Source organism: Vipera berus (assembly GCF_964194415.1).
Source record: "Vipera berus genome assembly, chromosome: 1".
Taxonomy (NCBI): domain Eukaryota; kingdom Metazoa; phylum Chordata; class Lepidosauria; order Squamata; family Viperidae; genus Vipera; species Vipera berus.
In genome coordinates, this window is record NC_138202.1 from 261,270,076 (window position 1) to 261,287,468 (window position 17,393).

Sequence of the window (17,393 nt, forward strand, 5' to 3'; positions counted from 1 at the left end):
TTGTCATCTGCTTTGCTGATAAGGAACTAAAGGGTAAGGCTTAATTAAGATTCTCAGAAGAAAACTCTCCTAGGAGAAGGAGGGGCTGCAGATAGGCTGGTATACACATCTGATGCCATGATAACATTAGAGGCAGAGTCAAGAAGGAAAAAACATTTCCTTAAGAAGGAAAAACCTGTACATTAGGTTAGAAAAGGAGGTTAAAGGAAAAGGAGGCAGCTAAAATAGCTAAAGAGGAGTTCACTCTAGTAAGTGTAGACGATAAACAATGGATTTTAAATAAGAAAAAAAATGCATAGTGGCCCCCAAAAGGATTGGATAGAACACTTAGTTTAGATTATAAGTGATCATGTCTATGAAACAGTGTTAATACCACTTTACAATGCCTTGGTAAGGCCACACTTGGAATACTGCATCCAGTTTTGGTCACCACGATGTAAAAAAGATATTGAGACTCTAGAAAGAGTACAGAGAAGAGCAACAAAGATGATTAGGGGACTGGAGGCTAAAGCATATAAGGAACGGTTGCTGGAATTGGGTATGTGTAATTTAATGAAGAGAAGGATGAGGGGGGAACATGATAGCAATGTTCCAATATCTCAGAGGTTGCCACAAAGAAGAGGGAGTCAAGCTGTTCTCCAAAGCACCTGAAGGCAGGACAAGAAGCAGTGGATGGAAACTAATCAAGGAGAGAACCTAGAACTAAAGGGAAATTTCCTGACAGTTAGAACAATTAATCAGTGGAACAACTTGCCTCCAGAAGTTGTGAATGTTCCAACACTGGAAGTTTTTAAGAATAGGTTGGACAACCATTTGTCTGAAATGGTATAGGTTCTCCTGCCCTAAGCAGGGGGTTGGTCCCTTCCAACTCTGTTGTTGTTGTTAAAATCTGGAGATATGCCAAATAGAAAAAATCACAAATTACAAACCAGTGCAGATTTTATGGTGCTAGAAGGGAGATGGAAGATGTAATCAAAGTTTCACCTATAAGAATACCATTGGATCCAGACCAAATGACAATTCATCTGACTGTGAAAGATAGGAATTGCCGCTGAGTTCAAGATGCCTTTTTAAAAACTCCAGATAAGTCTGATATTAGCAAATTAAAGAGGTACAAACATGCTGGTTCACACTTATTTTAAACTCATGTTTTATCCTGCTAAGAGCTTCATGTTTAAAATAGATTTGTACTAAATGTTAGCATGCATGGGGAAAAAATCTCCTACACTTTTACAACAAACTGCTGTGCTGGGAATGGGAAAATTATTTGCAAAAGAATCCACAACAACAGGGAAGTGAAATTGGTTGTTTTATTTGACGAAGCTTGACTGAATTAGCTTCTCAATATCTCTGATAGGTGAATAACATCACAAAAAGCAAACATGGAAAGCTGTGAGCCCTGCCTCTTTATCTTCCAAATTCTTAAAACTGGTAGCATTACAATTCAAACCCAGAAGGAAACTGATACTAGATATATTTATTCCCCTTAAAGAAAGGGTCAAGATCGGCATAAGAGAGGTCAATCTCCTTGTTAGCTCTGCGATTCTGTTGATATTTCATCCTGTGGTAGACCACATTTCAGTCACTTGCTCCTGATGGGATGGCTCCATAATCTCTCTTGAAGTTCCATGTATTTTTTGTGTATCTGGTTTAATCCTGATGGCAACAAAGTGTACTTTACTTGTAGAACACAAGAAAATCATTAATAGCTAGTTATTATTTATTTATTTATTTATTAATTTAATTTCTATACCGCCCTTCTCCCGAAGGACTCAGTTGAGAGATAGAGCTCATTAAAACCATATAGGCACCAATGGGAGAAATTATGTTTTTGCTGGTTATCTTATTTAGGGAACAAACTTAACTACATCTTATTTTTTAATGCATGTTCATGTGTTCATTTCCAATAAGAAATCTTATTAACATTTCTTTCCCAAGAATAAATTTTAAGGAACCTGCATTGTTCACATAGGAAATTATGTTCAAATTATTACTGGGGTTCTTTTCCCCCATAACCCATTTATAATTAATATCAGTGATATCAGTCATACTTTTAACCACCAAAATAGCTTATAAAGGAGAAAAACAAACTTGGAAAATTATCTTATAATCTAGAGAAAAGATTAATATTGGTAAGTAGTAAAAGGGGGAGAGTTCTGTTTATATGTATAAAACCTCAATCTTCACATCAGTTGTTACAGGACCAAAAATAATGACGGAATAGCGAGTAGAGTAGGGAAAAAAAATAGCTTGGGCAAAATACCTATTGGAAATGGATCAACATCCAAGATTATTTAGCAGACAATATCCAAGACTGTTTAGAAGAAAATAACAGTCTCCCAGCAGAATAGAAAGGAATTAAAAGAAAAAGCAGAGGTAGAAAAGAACAACTTTTGATTGATAAAATAGGATTGGAAGATTACAAAAGCCAATAAAATGATTTACACATGGTCTGGATTGATTATAAAAATGTGTTTGATTCATTTTCACATAATTGGATCATCAAATGTTTGAAAAGAACTGGGCTCAGAAAAAAGATCAGAATGTTTATAGAAAAAAATAAGATAGAATTGGTGGTTGGAAATGAAAAATATGGGCTTGTTAACATTAGAAGAGGCATCTTCCAGGGTGACTCATTATCACTCTTGCTATTTGTCGTTGTTATGATCCAACTTTCAGTAATATTGAAGGAAACAAATCTTGGCTCTTAAGTAGTAAAAAAAAATACTAATAAATTCTCACATTTGCTTTATATAAATGATCTGAAGTTTTATGGAAAATCAGAAGTTGAAATCCAGTCATTGAAAAATACGGTAAGAATTTGGTTCATAGCACACCAAATTTAACTGCGGTTGAAAAGAAATTGTGGATAACTGATACAATAACGCCATGGGATAATAGAAGACAAAGAATCAGAGCTGATAATAAACTATCAAGATCTGAAAATCAGAGTTGAAAGCTAATGGCATAAACCAATTGTAGTGGTCCCAATAGTTATTTGCTCATTGGAAGTCATACCAAAAGTTTTGGATGGCACTTAGAAAATCTGTGCATTGACAAAAATTTCCATTTATCAATTACAAAAGGTTATATTGCTGGGATCCTCACATATGCTACACTGATACATTGTGACATCCTAAGTTCTTGGGAAGCAGTCAGTGGTGGGATTCAAATATGTGAACAACCAGTTCTCTGTGTGGATGCTGCTTCCAGAAGTCCATTCTGGGCCTGGCCAACAAAAAATTAGGTACCGGTTCTGCCAAAGTGGTGTGAACCAGCTGAATCCCTCCACTGGAAGCACTTGATGAGTATGAAAGCTAAGACGAGCTAAAGAACTGGCAGCTGTGATCTCACACGGATGTGCATATAAAAATAGTGCAAAAAAGCAACACCAAATGTTTTAGATGTGAATATTCAATTTATGAATTTGAAACAATAGATTATAAAAATCATTTAAATTCTGAAACTAAAAACATTTAAAAGTACAGTGAAGCAAATATTTAATTTAAAAATTGAGAAACATGAGGTTGAAAACATTTCCCTTTTATTGAAAAGACTCACTTACAGACTATCAGTGAGGTTTGCAACAGTAAGTAATTTGACAGAAAACAAACAACACATTTTTTTCAAATTCTCTTTGGAAATATCTTGCTATAGGGCTTCAAATTTGCATATCAATTCAGCTATTCAACAATTATTCTTTCCACATTTAGAAGTATCACATAAATAATTACAATCTGTAGTCAATGCAGTGTCTTCATAATAAAACATTTTCTATATAGGATGTCACTTGGAGATGAAAAAAATGAAATAACTTTTGAAAGGAAAACATTTGTGCTGATAGTATGTACAAAGTTAAAATGCAAATGAAGACATAAAGACATAAATAAAAAATTAAAATATTCTTGTTCTTGGCATTCTCTTTTGTTGCTTATTTCAAACCCTTTATTTAATAAGTGCCAACATTTTAACATATAGCAGTCATTAAACATAATTGTGAAATAAAAGAATATGTCTTGATAGTCTAAATCTCTTCCTATTGTATAAGCACTTCCTGATAAGATAGGGCAAGACATCACTGGATAAAGTTCCAACTATTTCTTAATTTCAATAACACTTTAGGTTGAAAGTCTATAGGACTGAAGCCTAAACTACATTCTAAACAATATCTTTTTCAGATCAGTGCTCTTCCTTCAGGAAATCATAAAACCCTTTTCGTGCAGTTCTATCAATTTTGGAGAAATTCACAACCAATCATGACATCCACAGTCTACACAACTTTTTGCTCTTATCCTTTTCATTTCATAAAGTTGTCAGTATGGTGTGATACATATTTTTGTATAAAGCTATAAATCCAGACTACCTATACTCATGGAGTGGCTCAGAACTAGGCTATCATTTTGGCATGCTGAACATTGTTACAAATGGCTGCCATACAGATTTCTGTATTAAAAAAATGCTTGTCATAGTCAGTACAGCCAGTCATAAAATGCATCTCATTTGTGATTATCTCTAGTTTGCCTTTCCTCTCTCTCTCTCTCTCTCTCTCTCTCTCTCTCTCTCTCTCTCTCTCTCTCTCTCTCTCTCTCTCTCTCTCTCTCTCTCTCTCTCTCTCTCTCTCTCTCTCTCTCCTTCCCTCCCTCCCTCCCCCTTCATTCTCTCTATTTTTTTCTGGAAATGTGAGTGTATTTCCAAACAGGGTGTTAGGCTGAAGGTACTAGTATTTTTTTTTATTTTCTAAGACTATCTACTGGATCCATATGTTGATACTTGGTGCTTGTAACATGTCAATATTTTCTTCATTATCCTTTTTTAAATTAAAGGTCCTATAAAAAATGCTATCTGCTGCATAGAATTGAGAAGGTACAAAAGAAGAGTCCATGAGCACAATATTGCTTACTCTGCTATAGATTATAACAAAGATTATTCTCTGCTTTCTTGGCATTTATAGATAGGCCTAGATCGAGACACTATACCAAAGATTAGAGGGAATGAGAGAGAGGGGTTCTTCTATGGGCAACTGAGTCATACCCTTAGCCTTCCTTGGTGTGGTTAAGGAATGAGAGTTTGGAACTCATGACTGTGGACTGAGAATAAGGAAGAAAATTGATCAGAAATGTGTAGAAAATGTGCAGGTCTCTCAGTCTCTTCTTATTGGCCAAATACAGTATGTGTCTCACAATTGTAAGAAAACTGGGAAAAGTGTTAAGTCTGACCGGTGCTCTATTTATGTGCAGGTAACTTTTCCTCACTGGAAGAAACCCATCACCTTATTCTCTAAATACAACCAATGCTGCACTGTAGTTCTTAAATATAAATCTATTTTTGGCAATTGTAAACACCATTGACTATTTTACAGCTAAGATATCTCTAAAGTACTTTCTCTAGTTTGTAGAAAACAACCTGCGTTAGCTTTTCTGTTTTCTGGGCTTTACCTCTCAAAATGGAAAGTTAAACATTTTTCTTTGTTTACTATGTTTCTTCTTCCCATCTGTGTTGCACTCATTGCTCTGCAACACCTTTTTAAAAATTTCCTCAGCATTCCTTCTACTAATTCATTCGCAATGGTGGCATATCTCTTTATTTTGCCATTCTTATGTTTATCTTTTCCTTTTGCACCATTAAAATATTTCATTCCCTTCTTCTTTAAAAGAGCCTGCCTGTGATATTTCTAATCATTCCCAGGCCTTTTTGATCTTACCTTCATAATTCACCTTTACTGACTTTGCATACACATGAATCTATCTGGATGTCTTTAAAAAACCAATTTTATACAAAGCATTACTTCTTTCTTTGGTTTGAGATAGCTTTATTTTCAGTGCTTATAACTTTGTATATTATTTTGACAAACTGCTCTTAGAGATTGTCCTTGTTATCTTCAAAACTAAGGAATACAAGAATCATTTAGCCAATGTGCTTCCCCGCCCCCACTTACTCTATTAGTGATAAATGAAATGGAATCAGAAATTATGGATGTCACATATTCACTCCCTGATTTCTACTTTGAAAAAAGGCCTGCATTTGAGATTAAAGATATAGAAATAGTATAGTTATCATAAAGAACTAAGTAGTGTGGATGTAGGAAAGTGACTGTAGCAATAATTGTTTAGCTTAGCTGACACTGTACTTTTAATAAACACTACTACAGTTTCTTGAGTGGCATCCTACACGTAATAACATATTGCAGACCTTCCTCCTTGTGGGTGGAAAAAAGAGATGGTCCTCCATAGAGAAAGAGGTCCAATGAGGATTTTCATTGAGGATCCTCATTGTGTGAGAGTAGACACTTCTGCCTTTGTGACTGTTTAACTAATGAAAAAGGAAAGTTCAGCCAAAAAAGAAAAAGGAGATGTCATGGCCACATCTAGTGTTATCGGTTCAAACTCCCAGTTTTCTGAATCCACAAAACAAAAAGGAAATATGCTAGCCCAGGAACTGGTATAATTTCCATTCCCAATAAAAAAGGCAAATAAATTAAGGGAGTGAAAAACAGAATCAACAAAAACAGAGACAAAAATATAAGTCCCTCTCTCTTTTCTGTTGTCCTTATCAATAAGATATAGGAAGTGTCCCTTCTATCTGTTCTTTATACTGTGTTGCTATAAGGTTATTTTGTCTGCTATATCATGAAATGTTATATTCCTCATCCCTATCTGCTGATAGAAATACATGCACAACAGCACAATGGGGGCTCTGCTTTTGTGATGAAGACTTTGTCTTCATCAAACTTTTATTTGGATGCCAAGTAAGCAAACTTTCTCAGTCATAAGAAATCTTCTCATTATTAGGAACCAGAACATGAAAAAGAATTTTAGCTTAGGATTTAAAGTGAATTTGTGACAAAGTATACAATGAACCTATGCCACATGGAAAGACCACAGTAATTACTGTTTGATTCTTGGTATTAATTAAAATACCAAGTTAAATAACAATATCATGCATCATTGCCCTGTCAAATAATCAAACTGAGCTGTACCTATCATGATACCCTCTGACCATTTTGTTTTGCAAATCAACAGTTAAAACATGGATAAAAACATGTAATTCAAATAATGGCAGATTTTTTGATTAATCTGGTGTATGGATGGATGCAATAAGAAACTTGTGTTTTAAGCAAATGATTAATGTTTCTGGAATCATTGACCATTATGAAAGATTTTATATTTTGCATTTTTCTGAGTCAGTTGGATATCCAAAGGGAAATGTCTTCTCAACTATGCCATTGCACTTGAACCAGTTATAGGGAATTGGGATATGCTTCAATAAATCTCAGTTAAACAGCTTTTAATAATCTAAATAAAGTTTACCTACAATTAGCAATATTTCAATAAAACTCTAAAGAAACCTTGCACGATTTGACTAAAATCACCTATTTAAATCAGCAAGTTTTTGGAAAGCCACTAAAACTATGCTGCAAATAGCAAAATAAATGAATTATAAGAAAAGTGAACAGAACCTTAAGGTGTCTGTTTTGGGAAGATCAGAGGTAGATATGAACCATCTAAAAGAGGCAGATCTCAAAGTTACATTCTGAAACTTCTACACTTCTGCACTCATTGTGGATCATAATTCTTGATATGGTTGAGTTGGTGACGTTAATGCTATGCCAACTCTACAACTCTACTGTACAATCTAGCACAGTTAAACATTTTCATGTCACTTATGAGGTATGATCATTTATAAAACGTTTGGGTGCTTTCATCAATCATGATACAATATTAACAAGATCAATCATCTTTGAATCAGTGCATATACCTTGTGACATATCAAAAACATATTTCATAAAGACTATAGACTAGTCTTTAATTCTCTGCTCTGTTGATGCACCTCCTCATTTTGCTTATCCATTGACAAGTTATATCAAGGGAAGCAGCAAGATAACCCTGTACTTCCAAAGTACATTCTTTAAGTAGTACAATCTTTTATTTTAATCAGAATGATCCTAAATCACTTGTCTGTTATTTAGCCTTCAGTCTAATACAGAATGAACCTTACCATTTCCACAGCTGGTAGTAATCAAGTATCCCATTTATCTGTATTTGCTTTTCTCCCAATAAATTACTTTCACAATGAGAGAACCATATTAGATCAGTTGAAAATACAGTAATGGAAATTGTCTAGGTGGCATTAAATTCCAGCCCTATTTTAATATGATCAAGATATGAAAAGATAAAACATGTAAAGAGAAAGACAGAGGAGGAAAACCAAAGATTGTCATGAATTGCTTCAACCTCTTTAGGCACAGTTACCTAAACCCTGTATCATCTCTTCAAAATAAATATCAGCATTTCAACAATAGTCTCTCTTTAGAAACTTATGAAATTGATTCAGTTTAAAGACTTCACATGTAATTTTTGTGTAAAGAATTGTCTTTACAAAATTTGTGTAAAAACAATACATAATTCGTTCAGTTTGACATTGCAAACAAGTATAAAATTATATACACAAAATACATTTAATACAAATTAGGAACAACTACTTACAAAGATACAGTATTATTTACAAAGCAAAACCTATTTTAATAGGCAGCAAGAATAACACCTTTAGACATTTTCATTGGGAGCATTATATTTTTCCTTTTGATGTTGAAGTACCAGTCCATTATTTCAAATAGGAAATAAAGAGGAATTGATAGTTGATATTCTCAATTCAAATATCTCTCTAATATGCAAATAGCAAACATTTTATTGCTTGTTTTTACAAAAACAAATCATATGTAGAACATATGTTTAATTATTAGAGTCTGATTACTTAAAGGTTTAACATGGACTGGCACATGGTTTCATTTAGCACTATTGTGGACCACAAACTATACTGCAAATGACTAATTCCATTTCAACATTTTCCAAAACTGATACCATGGAAAATGTTTTCCATACTAGCTAGGTATAAAACAGAAACTAAAAACAGACCTTGACAGAAGATATGAGCATACATACATATATACTACACCTATACCTGTACACAGAACTTACTGTCAAGTACTTTTTCAGCACCATGCTTTCATTCAGGGAAGTAGTATGGATATCCTTCATCACATAATGCCATCAAATTGTCTCTGGTGCTCTAACAACAAAGAAACAACTTTTACAGGTGCGTGTGATCAGTCAGATCATACTTCCATTGTCACAGGTGCCACGTGGACTTCCAGATGACCCCCTGAAGTGGGTTGCAAAGTGCAAAACTGTTGCAATGTCACAGGTTGCTGGACTTTATTGTTTCCGTGCCTTCAATTTGGGATCAGAAGGTTTTTCTGGAGTTGCAGAATATCGAGGTGTGTAACCATTAAATCCATTTACAAAGACACATTGATAGTAGCGAACAGCAGCTGAAAAGAATGGAAATAAAAAGAATGATCGGAGTATACAGTAGAGCTGTAAAGTTAAACTAAGGAAACATCTAATTTAGCAAAGCATAAATCAACTTTCCCTAGCGTGTTGTCAAAATATGTGGCCATCAAGCCAACTCCTTGATAGCTAAAAATTTCAGGAATTAAAGTCAAACACATCCAGAGACTGATATAGCTTATCACTGTCCAAAATCACTTTCTTCCCTGGCTAGGCTTGGCATCAAAAGTTTTATTCCACATTTGTTTTTTGACAAATTGAAAAAACACTTTTTTTTACCTTTCCAACCAAATCTGAGATTGAATGGCACACGTTATTCCCATGTTATTGGCTGACACAAAATACTGTGAGCAGAAATGTCAGTGACATTTCTCTTTTCTTCATTGCAGTTATTTCAGAATATACCCTTGTGCGGGGAGAAGAATTACAAACAGGCTTCTGGGTATTAGTAAATAGAAAATTAGAAGTCTTTTAGTCAAATACACAATGGAAATGCAATATATATGGACATTTGTATTCATTATCATATGACTTTCCTATACAAGCTGTCTGAAATAATTGGATGGAGCTTTGGAGCTTTAAATGTGTTTTCTCTCTCAAATAGTGCTGGGCAATCTATAGCCTGTGGGCTCCATGTAGACCCTGATTCCCCGGTTGCAACTTCTAGAGAATCTGAGCACATGTTGCAGAAATTAAAGGATCCCAAGATCCCATTAATGAAATTTGATGGCATAATTGGAAATACTAGTTTTTATTCATAACACCAAAAGTGAAACAGAGACAGAGAGTGAGAGTGAGAGTGAGAGTGAGAGAGAGAGAGAGAGAGAGAGAGAGAGAGAGAGAGAGAGAGAGAGAGAGAGAGAGAGAGAGAGAGAGAGAGAGAGAGAGAGAGAGAGAGAGAGAGATGGGGGGTAATGTTTCTTTCAGATGTAGGATTTTTATTTTGACTTAGAAGTATGGAATGGCGGGGGGGGGGGGGAAATTCAGTCAAGCCATCTAATATGGTTGTGTCACCAGCTATCACTGTGCCCATGCCTCATGAAACAACAACAGCAACAGCAAATAACAATAACAATGATTTGTCAAACTGGGAGAAATTATTAGCCTTTGCTCAATATAGTATGAGTTGCAATGATACAAAGTAGAATGTTCAATGATTTCTGCCTAGTTCCATGTCTTCCCTGCATGTGGCAATGATCCACCCTGTCAGCCTCTATGGAAATTCCCTCTACCCTGATTTCCCAGATTTATTCATTTTACTTATTTGTTAAATTTATTTGCTGCCCATCTTGCCCTGGGGTTACTTTGTGCAGCTTACAATAGTAAAAATGGGGGAGATAAAAAAATATGTAAACAAAACAATAGTAAAGCAATGAAACAATAAAAAATAAATTATGAAAGTACAACAATGTGAATTAAAAGATGGGTGGGAGGAGACGCATGAAGTGCAGGGGGGGAGGTGGGGTCAACTAATTAGTTCAGTAGCCACCTCCAATATGGTACCCCCCCACTGGGTCCTCAGGCCAACTGGCAAAGCCAGGTCTTCATTATTTCTTATATAATTTGCATGGGGAGACATACTCAAATGTATGTGCATGTCTTATACATCTGCAGGTATGATGACCCCATACAACAGAGCTTCAGTTATGGGGAGTAATATGCAGGTATATTTTTGCTCAGTTTTCCATACAAGACAAAATGAAATGCATAAGGAGTGTGGTAAGAGTTGCTCAAATGCAAATCTTATTAATGCAGCTCTGAGTCTTTATTAAAGCAAATAAATGCTTGCCCTCTAAAAGGGACTCTTTTTTCCTGGTGCACATTTTTGATGCTCATCATCATATTTGATGTGTCAAATAGCTTGCAGCTGCCTACGAAAGACTATTAAATTCAAAGCCCCGAATCTTGACCCGAATATAAAATTTGGCTAATTAGAGATATCTTGGTGCAATTCCATCTTGAGCCAAATATGCAATGAGTTATGCTTGTGGGTCAGGAGCAGGTCACTCAGCAGACATCTTTCATTAAACCAAAGTACTTTGGCAGCAAAGGCAAAGCAGATGGAGAGTTATTAACACACTGTGTCACAAAACAACACCATAGTTCACTTAATTAACTGGTCCACTGAGAACTGGATCATTTTAGTTTTTTTTAAAAAAAATATATCAGAAATAACCAGGCACTCTGTGGCACTGTAAAGACTAACAAATATCTGATGTTATGCTGATGTTAACCCCACCCTCAATTTACATCCTATGTCCAATCTGTGATAAAGTTATCTAGCTAGGCCAAAGGGACATCTTCTTTATGACAGAGGTCCCCAACCCCTGGTCCATGGACCGGCATCGGGGCACGGTATGCCAGAAAACGGTCCATGCAAACAAGCAAAGCCCCATCTGCAGGATGCAGGCAGTCCATGGAAAAACCTCTCTCCACGGAACCGGTCCCTGGTGCCCAAAAGGTTGGGGACCTCTGCTTTATGACACTTTTTTATTCCTTCGATGGTTACATGGTTTGCGGTATGGAGGACATCAATTAAAAGAAAGAAGTGGTTTCTAGAAGAATGAAGTCTAAAGGGATAGGCAGCCTTCAGTGAAGAAGAGAAGGAGGAAGAGCTTCATTAGTGTCATAGGCAGCCAGAGAGAGAAAAGGAAGCCTGTCCTGAGATGGATACACCAAGGGTACAAGTGTCCAAAACCAGACATAAGTAAAATATGCTTCATGTTTAGTGCCCTAATAATGCTCAAATCCCATTGATCCATTCAAATCCATGCTAGGCTTTCCTTAAAAAAACCAAAGAACACACTGACTACAATCCCACCATCGAAGATTGCATGGTTTGAAAAATATATGTCCACAATAGATTTGTCATTAAAAGAAATAATATTGTGGCAATTAATTTCTCCATAAGCAGTACTCCATATGATATAGTGGTATAAATCTGCGTGTGTGTCTTAACCAAGTTATTATTTTTATACCATTATCTCATGGAATTAAAAATGAGACTTCTTACTCATTTTCTGTTGCATTGCATTGGTTGGCAGGAGTTTCTCCAGGCATACTGTTTGAATGCTTGCCAGTGCTATCAATGTCACCAGTAAAACATACCTTGTACATGTTATTTTGGTCTACAACAATTACTGGAATAGAAGAAATGACATGGCTGCTAATCAGGACTGTTATTCAATCATTCAGTCTTTTCCAATTCTTCACAACCCAATGGACATCATTTTGCTAGGATTCTCTGCCAGTAATTGCTTCTTGACATTTCTATTTTGACAGCATCAAGTATGTTTTGTTTTGACACTCCAGGTACAAATAGTATACATATTTTTGCAGTACTAAATTTCCCTTTTGACTCTGGAGGCATAACAGCTTAATATACTTTTAGCTCTGCTCCAGCCTTATCATGATCATCACCAATACTCTGTGACTTGCTCCTAAGCCTTCTAATATTATGTTGACATAAATCTTTTCGGGCCAACTTCTTTTTCCAAAAGATTGAATATTCTTTTCTGGCAAACTTCTATTTCCAATAGATTGCCTTCATCATTTATGAACTGCCTATCAATAGATGGCCTGGCTACAGGTGTACATAGCCAACAGTCTAGCTCAGTGATGGCGAACCTTTTAGAGACCAAGTGCCCAAACTGCAACCCAAAACCCATTTATGTATCATCATGTGCTGGGTGGGTGTGGCCCATTGGGTGGGCATGGCCCATTGGGTGGGCGTGGCTCATTGGGTCAGTATGGCCGCGGTGGTAACAGCAGACTGGGTGGGACTAAAAATCAATCAATTCCAACTTTGCAAGATCTTTTTTTTTCGCATGAGAAGTTGAAAATGATTGATTGATTGAACTTTTTTTTTTTTGCACATGGCAGCAGAGGCCTAAAGCGACAAGGTTTTATAAAACCCAGCTGAAGGCCTAGGACTGGGGCGATGGCACGTGTGCCCACAGAGAGGGCTCTGTGTGCCACCAGTGGCACTCATGTCATAGGTTCACCACCATGGGTATAGCTCATAGTCTTGTTTGGGATGCACAAGGTGTTTTTAACCACTGTAAGTTAATTAGCATATATATAAGTGTTAATTAGTATAATCAAATTATCATTAATAGACAACAAAATGTAGTAAAAAGTATTAATTATGAGCATTTACTAAAAATAATTGAACAAGTCCAACAGATCCTATGCTAACTAAATCTGATTTAACACTGTCAGTATGTTCATTAATGCTTGGTCCCTAGATTTCTGTATTGGATAAAATCCAGTTTTTCTTTGTTCAGTTGCTAATTCTTCCCTCTAGGTGTTTATAACCAGTAATCGTACTTGTAAGCAAGACAATGCAACATAAAGTCCACAATATATCACAGATATCCTCTTATACTGACATCTCTAATAGAAACCAATGGGATGTAACTGAAGCCCAAGCATCCTAGGATATTATGCTGGAGGGTATTTTGCTTAGCTTTAGTTCATGGGTGAAACATTATTGCTACAGAGCAGCCCTCTCACTCTGAGATTAATCAGAATGTGGTTATAGAAAGCCATTTGTGTTCTCTGGATGACAGCAAACAACCATGAGGGTTCTCACACAGCCAAATACCAGATCTGGCTATCAAAACATGAAACAGATGGAAATTGTATCTCCCACCCCAAGATAATTGGTTTTGGAATGGGTGGAAGAAACAGATGCAAAAAAATGTGAACATTAAACTTTATAATCAGAGCTTGCATTTGATAAATGCAAGATGCCCTCACTGTTTTTCTACAATTAAACTGCCATCAGAAATTCTGGGATTCTCAATGCCTGTTTAATTAGATCCAGTTGAACCTGCTAGGGAAAGGCTGACAACAATGGTAGGTATTTTGTGCAAGAGAAAGGGTCCTTCATTTTGTGCATTTACATGAACATCATATTCAGTGAATACACAAGTGGTGCATCACATCAAATGGTCAACACAGCAGCTTGCATATGTGAATCAGGCCTTAAAGAACTTCCCCCAAACCATTAACTGGATATAAACAAAGCTTAGAATAGGGGTGTCAAACTGCCGGCCCATGGGCCGGATGCATCATAGCAAAACTGCGCCCACCCCATTGCAGGCAATGGCAAAAAAGTCACGATACGTTGCAACACGTCATGTGACGTTGCGAGTTTGACACCCCTGGCTTAGAAGCAATCAAATTATTTGTCTTTTATTTCTTTTATGGGTCATTAATACTCTGGTTCAGATAGGAAATACTCCCTCAAAAGAAATTTTCTCAGTGAAGACCTTTTCCCTCTCACTGGTGCAATCAACTTATAAGATCAAGATAATAATTCACATCAGAAGCAAAACACAACAAAATAACCCTCCTCTCAGCAGTATTGTTCATGCAGGGGACATTTGTATGTAAGCCACTGAATCTACTTATGTGGTTTGTACATCCGGATTAAGTAATATCCTGTCTTTATTATTTTTACAAATAACTCAAGATGGTGAACACATGCAACACATCCTTCTCTTCCTATTAAGATGGGAACATGCCATTTGATTCACATTCATTGATAAAAATAGGAGTTTTCAATCCTACAAAAATAGTACATCAACACGGACAGTCATTAGCGTGACCAGTAGACAGATCCTGCTCAGCTAATCTGAACTTTTCTTGTGTTTATGCATGAACATTTTTAAGAGTTGCAAAACATTGTTTTATTGATGCTGATGTAGTTCTAAGGAACCCATCTTTCTTGAAAGAAGATGATAAAGTCCAGGCTAATAATTATTACAAGAATGTAAAGCAAGTAAAGTATGTAGTCTTCCATTTAGTAAAATTATAGCTTAGAATTTTAAAAATAGGTTCATATGGGCTTTTGGCCTCTTGTGAGTACAATTTTCATTTGCAAAAAATCAGTGGAAGTTGAAATTCTAACCTGTACTGAATGTGAATTACTGAATTACAAATTTATTTTACTGACTTGAGTCTTATTCTTGGTATCAAAGAACCATTGTATTACAACCATAATATTGTAAATCCTTCCCATCCTAAACTCCAAAAACAAAATGTAGGAGGTGGAGATGTGAAGATTTGTGCCAAGGCCATAATCTATGACACAATTACTAGAAGGGGAAGGCGTGAATAAGTGTGTTTTTGTGGAGTTACGTTTTTATTACAACGAAACAGAACAGCAGAATTCAAGACATTATTCTGATAATTACACATTTTTTGGAAAAAGACCGATATGCGGTAACTGACTTATAGGGAAATCATTTTTTGGAACTATCCCCTCTTGTACTTGTGCAGGTAGCAACACAAAATGTATAAAAATGGATTTCTTGTTCAAATTCTTTGCACTAATTTATCTTTTCTCCTTCATAATGTAACTGCTTTCAAGATTAATTTAATCTTACAAAATATCTAAAATGAGCTTTCTCTCATTAACTAGTTTTCAAAGGCAAATTATTCATTCTTTCTTAATCTGACAAGTTGAGGCGAAAGAATATTATGGATACTGAGTTACATGTCCTGAGAAGGAATTAAAGTCCCTTGAAAATCAAAGATGCTTGCAAAGCTTTTAACTTACTTCCTGGTTTTGCAGCTTTTGAATTTTTTTCTGAAAAGAAAGAAAGAAAATCTCAGAAAGAAGGGTTTTTTTGCTAATTATTTGCTTTCTTTGCTAATCAGCTAATTCTTTGTTTTCTTTGCTAATTGCTTTCTTTGCTATTTAATTAAGTTAATCCAGCAGCATTTTTGAAATCACATCATACTGAAACACAAAACACCTATGACTATGACTGTTTTTGACAATGGGATGAAAGCTTTTTTTTTTGCACAGTTGTAGAGAAACCCTCCTGGGTGATACCATAAGGCTTCCTTATTTGTCCTTTTTTGAATATTCTTTTCAGACGTATGGAAACCACTTCCAAGATCCTCCAGAAGAGATCTGTTTTCAGAACTAGCCTATGTTCCAGAAGGAGGCCATTCCAAAAAGCTGATGCTGCTACAGAAATGCAACATGATTTAGCCTCCTATACCAGGGGTAGGCAATTCATGCTGGCTCAGGGATTCTGGCAGTTGAAGTCCACGAGTCAAAAAAGAGCCAAGGTTGCCTACCCCTGTGCTATACCATCCGAAAGTGGTATAGGAAAGATCAGCTTTCCTCACAAAGATTGAATCAGTCAGGCTGATTCTCATGGGTAAAAACAGCCCTGAGACTAACTTGCTGCCAAGCCATAAACTTTAAATTATATCTGAAAACCTAAAGAAGCCAACATAGCAATGTGTGCAGTGTGCAGTGTCTCTCATGTGTGAGTGCCAGATTTATATCAGTCACATTTTGGACTGCCTACAGCTTCTGAATTGTCTTGTAAATACCTGCATAAAATCTAACCAAGTGTTAATGAGGGCTTGGGTCACTATGATAAGGTCCCAGGTAGGGCTGCAACTGGGACACTTTCTCAAGTTGGGCAAATGCTGCCCTGACCATAATATATCAAACAATAGAAAGTTATGGCTTGGGAAATAACCACATATGATCAATCATCAAGTAAAAATGTGGTTTTTCATTTCATTTCATTTCATTAAGTCTCTCAATAGTGAACAATTAATAATAAATCTTAATAGCCACTGGAATTAAAGAATAAGGGGGGAGGGGGGAAGGAGGAGGAGGAGGAAAAAAAGGAGGAGGAGGAGGAACAATTACCTGTAGTCATATTGTAATAAAAATTGGCTTCTTTTTCTGAAGAAACTGTTAAACAGAACAAAAATATCTCATTAATGTGGACTCTAAATTTAAGAGTTATAGATATAGACATAGAAATACATATAAAGATACACAAACACAGACATTATATGCACAACTACTCTCTTGAAAGAACTTTACATGTTGCACAGTATTTAGCCCTTAGACTTTAACAAGGCTAGAAGGAAAACTTCCTTGCGTCACAAAATCATGGGATCAAAGATTCTTACTCATGATGAAGGATGAGTGACCATTCTATCTTTCCCCATCTTTCTCCTAGACTTTTCAGAACCAATTCCATTCCCCATCCCCAAGAACAC

At 35.9% G+C, this 17,393-nt stretch overlaps 1 protein-coding gene across 30 annotated transcripts in view; it reads right to left on the reverse strand.

Moving 5' to 3' along the window:
* Positions 1 to 4,648: 4,648 nt before the first annotated feature.
* Positions 4,649 to 17,393, reverse strand: part of TRDN (triadin) — a 232,431-nt gene continuing 219,686 nt past the window's right edge. For all 30 annotated transcript variants that reach the window (XM_081313558.1, XM_081313557.1, XM_081313551.1 and 27 more), the window contains 3 exons: positions 17,035 to 17,079; positions 15,916 to 15,945; positions 4,649 to 9,328 (listed from right to left, as the gene is read on the reverse strand). In XM_081313558.1, the coding sequence (XP_081169684.1) occupies positions 9,213 to 9,328; positions 15,916 to 15,945; positions 17,035 to 17,079 (191 nt within the window). In that variant the 3' untranslated portion in view covers positions 4,649 to 9,212. The remainder of the gene's footprint in view (positions 9,329 to 15,915; positions 15,946 to 17,034; positions 17,080 to 17,393) is intronic.